Here is a 10,773-nt window from a genome sequence, read left to right on the forward strand (position 1 = left end):
GATTAAGCTTTGAATCAAGATTATGAAGCGTGGGCAGGGTTTAGCAAATGATTGTTTATTGAGTACCTAAGGGTACTATAATTATTAGAAGATATTTTCCTTATGTTGATCTGATTTATTGTGAGATTGATATTATTATGGAGAATTTGTGGAGTTATTAATTTGTTTTATTGGATTATTTCGTTAATAACCTTGTAGGGGATGGTATATATGTTTGGTTTAAATAGATGAATTTATGTTTATGGATTTTTTAGAAATTATATTTGTATTGTTAGAAAATAATATTAGGTGACAAGTAGTAATTATCCGACCCATTTGAGTACGGGGCGTTACAACAGAGACATGGACAGGGGGTAGTGCTTGACACAAGGGGGCTTGGACCTTTATGGCCCAAGGGCTTGGCAGAGGTGGCCGCTGTAACGTAGCAGCGTAGCCAGAGAGAGGGACAATAGATGACGGCTTGGTAACCCGAGAAAGTGAGAGATGCATATGAAGAGAGAGAAATGAGAGACAAACGAGAGGATGGACAGAGACTTATTGGAATGACAAAGTTGCTAACGGCGACAACAAGGGACTATAGCAGTGCAAGGAGAGAGAGAACGAACAAAAGAGCTGGCAAGAGATAGAATTCAGGGGGTGGGGGTTCAGAGCATGTGAAGAAGAACATAAAAATGATTTAGCATCATGCCGGTTTGGATAGTGAGTTGAGATGAGATAAAAGTTGAAAGTTGAATAAAATATTATTAGAATATTATTTTTATTCTTTTATTTGAAAAAGTTGAATTATTTATTGTATTTTGTTTGGAAGTTTGAAAAAATTGTAATGATTAGATGGGATGAGAAGAAATGAGTTGAGAGGCTTCTTGTATCCAAACAAGACCTTAAACTTTAAGGATTAGGGCTTTTTCCACTTCTATGGTTTTAAGTGTGATCTTTTTGGTGTGATTTTTCGTTGCCGCAAATAGTTAAATAATCGTCGCAAAATAGGTACATATCATCCAATATATTTAGCGTCAAACAAATATCGCCATAAAAGACATAAAAGTCGTTAGAATTCATATCAACTCATCTCATTTTATTTCAACTCATCTCAACTTATTTCTCAAATTTTCACACAAAATATAATAAACAATTCAATTTTTTCAAATTCTAAAACAATAATAACATTAAAAAATAATATTCTAACAATATTTTATTCTACTATTTACAAACCGTCTCAACTCATCTCTAAATCCAAACCACTTCTAATTTTTTCCATGTAAATTAATTGTGGTGAAATCATTTTGAGTTCTTCTTTGAAGCGGTCCATCCGAAACTATAGGTTCAACAACCTCCACTTAAATTCTGTCACGTTAGCAATTTCACAAAAATTACACTAGCCTCATCACATTGTAGTAAACTCTCAGAAGCTGAAAATAAATCAAAGAGAAGTTTGACTCTTGGCCAAAAGACCCTTTAGTATTTCAGACGATTAGATTCGCACCATTCGTCGCTTTGCACCGCCGCACGCCACTAGTCCTTCGCCCACCATCAGATTCGCACCATCGCTTTGCCCACCATCAGATTCACACCATCGCTTTGCATCGCCCTTCACCCACCATCAGTTCCACCACCACCAGAAAGTTTTTGGTCCCAGCTTCCCTAACTTCAGCACCAACAGAGAGAATCTGGAAGGAGTGTCACGAAAACAACCAACGATTACTTATAAAAAACCCAACCATGACCGATATACATGCAATGCCAATGAAAGAAACCTGGTCAGAATGTGAACTTTGTTTATTTTTTCATATGATTCTGAGTCCTGTGCATATTAAATCCAATGGGCTGAATATTCAGAACCCAAGATCTCTTGTTTTTCCATTCTACCCTTTCTATACAGAAAGAACACCAACTCATACTAGGCTAATGGCCAAGAGATCATTTCACCAATATCAACATTAACAAGAAATGCTAACGAAACTTGTGTATATCACAACGAGGTACCACCATGATAACAGACAAAAGAGGAATTTATTGTTTAAATGTTACAATCTATTTAATTGGTAAAAGGTCATACCAGAGAGGCTAACGGCACCAAATATATCCTTAAGAGTGTCACGGCTTCGTCGGTAGTGGCTAGTACCAGTCCTTAGTCACAAGAGATCTCGGCTTTGAGAGAGACAGGAGTGGGTCACGACATCAGGGGGTTTCAAGGTTTTAGTTCTGGACCTGGGAGAGGGTGGGCGGAGATGTCTGTGTCGCGAGAGGGGTGAAACCATGTGAATGGGAGGCGCAACTATGCAAGAGGGGGATGGAATGGGTAAACCTAAATCCATATTCATGCGTTTCTTTTGTTGGTGGGGGGTTGGGGGGGCCGGGGGGAGGGGAGTAAATTTCAAAATCTCCTTATGTGCATCCACATAATAGTTAAGATGTGAAGCCTACGTGTCACGTAGATATTATAGGGCTGTTATTTGGGAGAGGTTGGACGAACTGGTTTTAAGATTTTCTCTATCAATTGTGCCGCAAGATGTTTTGTTTTGTGTAGAATTCGCACTCATTGGAAATAAAATGATGGAAATGAAAAAAAAGACTTTTTGCGACCAAATTTGCTACCGCTGCAAAATGCCATTATTCGTGTAGTGAATTAAAAAAGGAGAATTAAAAGAAAAAATAATAAAAAGTGTACGTAGTTTATATTTTAGAAATTGAAAGAAAAAATGTTTATAAAGTAGTACTGTATGGATGTTTTGAAAATATAAATAATTCTTACGAAATGTCTATAAATTATAACAAACCCGAGAATCTCATATTTCTTAAAATATTTTAGATTCCTAATCAATATATATCAAATGTAGGTACATGACTTACAATCTCAAAAATCCAAATTTGTAAATATTAAAATTATTTTTAGAATGTAGATGTTATGGAGAATAGATTCTAATTAAGTGAATTCTCCTTACCCCGAGTTCTCAAGAATTGAATGATGCCATCTCTCGATCGCTTAAGGAGGGAACAAAGAGGAGACAAAGCAAAGTGAAAACGAAAACAAAGACACTTAAAAATTATTCGGCAGTTGTTGATCAATTTAAAATAGAAAAAAAAAATTCAAGAATATTCTCTCTAATTTGCTTCAAAGAAGAGGAAGAGATAAAACACTAAATTAAAGGTATATTTACTGGCAGATTAAATAGACAAACGAAATTGTCATAAGTTCGTGATAACGTGCAATGCACTCAATCTATAGCATCATTAGTATATTTTCTCTTATTTTTTATTTTTTATTTTTTTACAAATCATTCTCTTGGCCCCAACAATCAGAAAAGAGAAATTAAGAATAACAAGCAAGGAATCAAGAAGAGTACTACTCATGCAGTGGACCTGCCTACTTATTCTCCGGCACTTCTTTTCTTTTCATTTTCTGATCTAATTGTAGGAAAGTAATTACAAAGTTAATGATTATGAGGCAATTAGTTCAGCTTCCTGTGTATTTATGCCAATTTTTCCTATTCTTCTACTTTCTTTTTTCTCTTAAATTAATTGGAAAGAATCCGTCGGTGCCACTTTGGTTAATTAGTAAAATCCTATCAATTTGTATCATAAAAAAAGAGTTTTTATGATTCTATCCCTTCCTTAAAAGAAGATCAGCAAAACAGATGAAGCACTAAAAGCGCATATATATATAAAAATGATGTGTGGATGTGTAGAGATCACCTGATCAAGGCCAACGAGCTCTTGAGAGAGATCATCAGAGTGAGAAAGAGATAGAGACGGAGATTGCATGCTTGAAATCACGGGCGCCATATGAGCGAGAAGAGAGATGACGAGTAAAAGTTCTAATGTGTTTGCTATTCATGAACACCCTCTTTTCAAAATTAATTCAGTTTATAATTACATTCGATCAAGTGATGTAATCTTAACCTGTGGCGTCTGCAAAGAAAGAATTCTCGAGAATACTACTCTCTACATCTGTGATGAGTACTGCGACTTTTCGGTCCATATTAACTGCGCAGAAATAATTCCGGATACTTCTGAAATAGCTACTGAGGGTGGCGACAAGCTAATCCACGAACATCCAATGCAATTCTTAATGAATATTCCTCAGAACAGATCATTTCCATGCAGCGAATGCGGAGGATCTTGCAAAGATAAGGTCTATGGTTGCATGCGATGTTGTTACTTTATACATCCAGGCTGTCGTCCAGTCCAGACGGGGGGAGCAGTCCAACATGATGGCTGGTGTCATCCCTGTGATCTCATCGGTACGTTATATCGTTACACCAGGGGGTACTGAATATTGTACGTTGATATACAAGTGATAATAAATTCTTTGGAGCTTTTTACATTGAATATTAATAATATATATATATATATATATTTATATATTCATGGTTATGACATTTAATTTGTACCGGATTAAAGTACTCAGCTCGCACAAATGATTTAACCTACAGGATATATGGTTCACATGCGGAAAAAGAAGAATGATCAGGTACGTATGTCCCTGTTAATTCCTCATACCTTCTCCACGGCATGTTTGCTATATCTATATAGATCTCCCGCCACCGGTTCTCCCATGCATCCTTTAATCTTCTTTTCTTTTGATCTTAATTATATATTTTTATGATAGAAATTGGTATCTTGATTGAACATTAACACATGATGATCATTGCAATACATGCATACCTGAAGTCTGTATATTTTTCCAGACAACAATATTGGTTTCCTGTAATGTTTGTGGCCGGCGTGGTGAGAGGGGCAGTGTCATCTTTCACTGTAACAAGTGTAATTTCAACATTCATTCTGAATGCATTAATATTAGCCCGGCTACGCCTAGCAATATTAAAGTGGTTCCGGATTCTACAGAATATTTTAGCCACGAGCATCCGTTGATACTCTACAATATTAACATACCTACAAATCATCGAGTTGAATGTCGTATATGTGGAAAATACTGCTCCAATAGTGTCTACGGTTGCTTACCATGTGCCTTCTTTCTCCATCCATCATGTGCTGAGTTGAAATTGCCGCAAGAAATCCAACATTTCTACCATTCCTGTCTTCTCACCTTGTACACTAAACCAGATGTCCTAGTTGCCATTCAACAAAAAAACCATCCTACACACACATCCAACATTCAGTCTTCTCCATGCAGAGCTTGTAAACAAAATTTTAAAGCTCGGGCCTTCTACTATGGTTGTTATCGGTGCCTTTTCGTGATGGATATTGATTGCACTCTATTGCCCATTTTGGCAGCTCCAAGTAGTCAAAGAACGCATCAGTACCGTATTTTCCACGGACATCCATTGTCACTTTCTGAGGAAAAGAACGATGGCAAAGTTATTTGCTTTGTTTGTGGGAAAGGCTGCAATAGTCGTAGTGCAACCTATTCTTGTGGTAGATCTACCTGCCGTGATGTTTTCATTGATGAATCATGCATTGAGTTGCCTCAAAAGATCTACCATCCCTTTCATTTGTATCACCCTCTCTTCCTTCTTGAGCAGACAGGTTCTCCTGCAAAATGCAATGCCTGTCGGAAGGATACTCGTGCCATCGCCTACATTTGTCAGCATGACAATTGTAGTTTCTTCTTGGACATTATTTGTGGCAAAGTGAGACTGCCTGCCATAAAGTACGAGGCCCACAGTCACCTTCTACATTTTAGGGAGAGAACGGATGATCAACTTAAGTGCAATGCTTGCGATAAAACCTGTGAATCATCTATCTTCAGCTGTCTCTACTGTGATTGGAATCTCCATTATACTTGTGGTCCATTACCAAGTAGCATTACCTATAAATTTCACGAAGATTCTCTCGTTCTTACGAATGCTCTTGCTGAACATGAAGATGAGATGGACGATGAATTTTATTGTGATGTCTGTGAGAAACAGAGAGACCCACTATTGCCCAGTTATCAATGTACAGATCATTGCAATGTTGTTGCTGAAATTGGGTGCGTCATATCTGAGGTAAGTTAGATATAAATTCCAATTTTTCAAAATTTGAAAGTGAAAGCTAGTTTGATCTTCTAATTAAGAACCTTTCATTTCAATCAAGAATCCAATTAGGGAAAAATTATGTAACATATATATATATATATATATATATATATTGATATTGCTTTACGTTTATTGGCTATTAGGTAATATCACTGCTAAAGGGAGATCGTGGAGATCATTTAGAGTTAAGGGATCCTTTTGGGCAGCTTGGAAAGTTGATTATGCCGCCCAAAAACACAATAGAAGATCAGATGATGCAAAACAAAGAAGAACAAAGTGAGCCAACTTTAAGGTTGTCTGAAATTTTAAAATCCTTGAATGAAGATGAGAAAAAAGAATTGAGAAAGGTTTTAGAGGCTAGAAAGATTAGAGAAACATTTAGTGCTGAAGAGAGATTCTTTAATGACCCTGAGAAAGATAATGTTCTAAGGTTTTCTGACAAGGATTACACACAATTTATAAAGTTTCTTGATCGGGGCACAGATATTTCTATAGAATTAAGGGACGGAGGAGCAAAGGTTATTTTTAGGAGTTTGGATCAAAAGCTTCCCTATGTTTACTTTGCTCTTGAAGAGGAGGTTGTTAATGTTGGAGATCACTACAAGGCTGGTCGGACGTTTGCTCATATCCTGAGGCAATTGCTTTCCAAACACGGTGATATTAGCGCTACATCCACACTAAGTCCAAATGTAAAAGTATTTTTTCTTAACATGTTATGTGGTTGCATATACAGCATGAGAAACACCAAGGTTGTGGATATCACCACAGATTTGCTTCTCATCTGGTGGACAATCTTGCGAACTTGCCAAGTTGCAGCATTTGAAGTTCAATCTGTCTTTGATCATCTAAAGAGAGTTGCACATGCTTTCTTTGGTCTTTATGTTGGAAAACAAGCAGCCAAAGTTGAGAGAGATATTGCAAAGCTTAACAGAGATATTGCAAAGCTTAACAGAGATCTTGAGGAACTACAACGGAATCATGATTTGATAGCCTCTTCTAGAAAACCAGACTCAGTCAAGGAATGCTTGAGGGAGGCTTCTGTCTTGAAGCAAGGTAAAGCTATTACTGAACGATTATGGGAGTTGATCTAGGCCGGTGTGAAAATTATTCTGTAATCTATATTACCATTCTTGTGTATTTTTTTTTTTTATATTATATATTCTTCACTGCATCCATCGTGAATATGTGTAACACCCGTTCCCTCTAGGGTTATGAATAAAGCCAATTTTAGAAATATCAGAAAACTAGCGTGCTACTGACTTTAACTTTAAAATTTTTCATTCTTAAAGAAATACCAGAAAAAAAAAGATTTCATAAATAAATAAAGTTAATCTGTATTAAATTACTTAAAATCTAAAAGAGAGACTGCTCTTGGAGTGCTTGTTAAAATCCATCAACTCGCATGGGCTTATCAAGAATAAGTTATTAAACTAAAATTATGAAACTGAGCATATATGTCATAAACTATTTAGGCCTCTGCCTCGTCTCATTGGGCTAAGTCATCCTGCAGTTCCGTCCTCATAAAAATCATCACATGGGGTGCTTAAAGCATAAAATCATATAAAAATGAGTCGAATACTCAATAAGTAACACATCATATAATCAACGTAGAGAATTTGGTTACGGAATGAAAACTCATTTGAAGAATGTTTTCAATATCTAAAATGACTCTAAGTATAAGTCACCACCTAAAATCCACTATAAAATTTAGTTCGTTACAACCAATTTAGAAGACTTACAAGAACCTTGAAGTAAATCTAACTTGTAACACTACAAGTATCTCACTCGATCTCTACACCCCGGTAGCTCCAGACCATCGGTCTTTCTATAGTTTCACCATGAGCACCAACTTGATCTCTGCATCAAGGGTAGCTCCAAAAATCTTCTGGCCAACAAATATGTCCGCACCAATGGACTCAACAGTACTTGAACACGAGCACAATATGATGGAATTCTGTTTATCAAGAGAAACTTGATTTTCAATGCCCAATGAATCTCCTTAGGGTTTTCTCTCTAGAATACAATGAATATAGCAACTCTGACCTCTCTCCACAAATTTTGACTTGAGTAAAGTGTCGAGTAACTGTCAAACGAGCATTTTATCTAACTGTTTTGACCCCGTAAAATTTGGAATTCGAAGATCCTTGGAAAACATGAATTTGTTGATAATTGAGTTAGCTTTCAGGTGCCACCAAGATCACAACTTCTATCCGATTGGTGGTAAAGGCAGGGTGTTGAAAGTTTATTTGCGTGTATTTATGTTTATTTTCTCTGTATCACTTTGCCTCATTATTTCCTCTGTATGTATGTCTTTCCAAAGTAAAGTTAACTCGCAGTATTCAAATCAAAGCATTATGACAAGAGGATGTACATCAAGATTTACAGGACACTCATTTTCATATAAGATTGCCAATGTTCACAACCCTTTAACAATGTCATGGAAATGTACCTTTTTGTGACATGTCTATCACAACCAACCCTCAAATAAATAAAAAAGGTTTATAATTCTTTTATAAGATCAGAGGTAATTTTAACAGTGAAACTCATCACAATATTTCATCAAGTAGGAATCAGACAAATTGATAAATACATTCTTATATAGAAAAATGATTTGTATAAGCCCCAATAGACAAGTCTCGTGTAGGCCCTTTGTAAAAAAGTGGACCCCACCATGAAAAAGTGTATTTTTTTTTTTTTTAGTGGAACCCACATTTTTACAAAAGGTCTGCATGAGCCTTGTCTATTTAGGACTTATACCAAGCATTACTCTCTTATATATAATAGACCCCATCAAAGAACATAATGGGAAAAGGGTTGTCAAATCCTTACTTCTACTAAACATTAACACATAATGATCATTGCAATACATGCATACCTGAAGTCTGTATATTTTTCCAGACAACAATATTGGTTTCTTGTAATGTTTGTGGCCGGCATGGTGAGAGGGGCAGTGTCATCTTTCACTGTAACAAGTGTAATTTCAACCTTCATTTTGAATGCATTAATATGAGCCCGGCTACGCCTAGTAATATTAAAGTGGTTCCGGATTCTACATAATATTTTAGCCATGAGCATCTGTTGATACTCTACAATATTAACATACCTACAGATCGAGTTGAATGTCGTGTATGTGGAAAATACTGCTCCAATAGTGTCTACGGTTGCTTACCATGTGCCTTCTTTCTCCATCCATCATGTGCTGAGTTAAAATTGCCGCAAGAAATCCAACATTTCTACTATTCCTGTCTTCTCACCTTGTACACTAAACTAGATGTCCTAGTTGCCATTCAACCAAAAAATCATCCTACGCACACATCCAACATTCAGTCTTCTCCATGCAGAGCTTGTAAACAAAATTTTAAAGCTTAGGCCTTCTACTATGGTTGTAATCGATGCCTTTTCGTGATGGATATTGATTGCACTCTATTGCCCATTTTGGCAGCTCTAAGTAGTCAAAGAACGCATTAGTTTGGTGGTAAAGGCAGGATGTTGAAAGTTTATTTGCATCTATTTATGTTTATTTCCTCTGTATCACTTTGCCTCATTATTTCCTCTATATGTATGTCTTTCCAAAGTAAAGTTAACTCGTAGTATTCAAATCAAAGCATTATGACAAAAGGTTTTTTTTTTTTTTTTTAGAAGAGCTGGTAGCTACATGTCCAATAGTGGCCCCGTCCCAAGTTTATTAAAGAAACTTTCCCTTGTGGCGGAGGAATACCGTGGAACAAGCAAAACAAATAGATAAAAACATCAAAGACTCCAAAAAAAAAAAAAAAACGACCAGCAATCCAAAACAGCAACAACTCTAAACAAGCCTAAAAAGACCTCTAAACATGCCTAGCAAAATAGGAAAATTAAGACCGAATATAGGGTAGACCCAATTAGTCCAGCCTAGCTAGGCCTCTAATATGACATGGAAGACTCTGGGTATCCATGTAAAACATATCCACCCCCATCGCACCCTCCTTAGTTAAGGAATCCGCCACTGAGTTCCCTTCTCTGAAGCAATAATGACACTCAACATCCATCTCTTCAAGATGGTTAACAATAAGGTCCCAGTAATCCCACAAATACCAAATGGAGCAATTCTTGGAATTAACCCAGGACACCACCACCTATGAGTCACAATCAACATCAACCTCCCTCCAACAGGAAATTATGCAAAGACGAAGGCCTTCAAGCAAGGCACGGAGTTCAGCCTCTGTATTGGTACAAGACCCAAAAGTTTTAGAGAAAGAAAAAATAATTTTGCCATCCCTATCACGAAGCACTCCACCACTACCACCACTCCCCGGATTACCCAAACTACTCCCATCCACATTCAATTTAACATGATCATGGGCCGGTTTGGACCACCAAACCACTTTTTCATTTTTTTTGCTTAGGAACGACAAGGGGAATGTCAAGACGCGCTAGATGCCTAGAATCCCCAATGATGAAGTTATCAACTTTGGAGATACTATTCATCACCCCATGCACCCAGAATTTAATCGAATGCCAAACCTCATTCACAGACTCATTCCTATTTTCCATCTGGGCTTTACATAATCTCCACACCACAATGGACGGAAGTAAACCGGTAAGGATACGTACCAGATTCATAACAATGTTGAAGATGAGGTGCTTGCTAGGTTGACAGTCCAGCCACCCGTAGATGCTTGCCAGATTCATAACAATGTTGAAGATGAGGTACTTGCCAGGTCGACAGTCCAGCCACTCGTAGATACTTGCCAAATACATAATAATGTTGAAGATGAGGTGCTCGTTGAAGACATTGAAGAGGACGAGGAAGAGT

At 36.9% G+C, this 10,773-nt stretch overlaps 1 protein-coding gene across 1 annotated transcript; it reads left to right on the forward strand.

The window, feature by feature from the left end:
* Window positions 1–3,799: 3,799 nt before the first annotated feature.
* On the forward strand, window positions 3,800–7,217 carry LOC121255251. Its single transcript, XM_041155525.1, has 5 exons — window positions 3,800–4,241; window positions 4,434–4,471; window positions 4,689–5,003; window positions 5,424–5,948; window positions 6,122–7,217. The coding sequence occupies exons 1-5, from the start codon at window positions 3,800–3,802 to the stop codon at window positions 7,067–7,069; spliced, it is 2,268 nt and encodes a 755-aa protein (XP_041011459.1). The 3' UTR covers window positions 7,070–7,217.
* The last annotated feature ends 3,556 nt before the right edge of the window (window positions 7,218–10,773 follow it).

The sequence above is a fragment of the Juglans microcarpa x Juglans regia genome, chromosome 3D, assembly GCF_004785595.1.
Source record: "Juglans microcarpa x Juglans regia isolate MS1-56 chromosome 3D, Jm3101_v1.0, whole genome shotgun sequence".
Taxonomy (NCBI): Eukaryota; Viridiplantae; Streptophyta; class Magnoliopsida; order Fagales; family Juglandaceae; genus Juglans; species Juglans microcarpa x Juglans regia.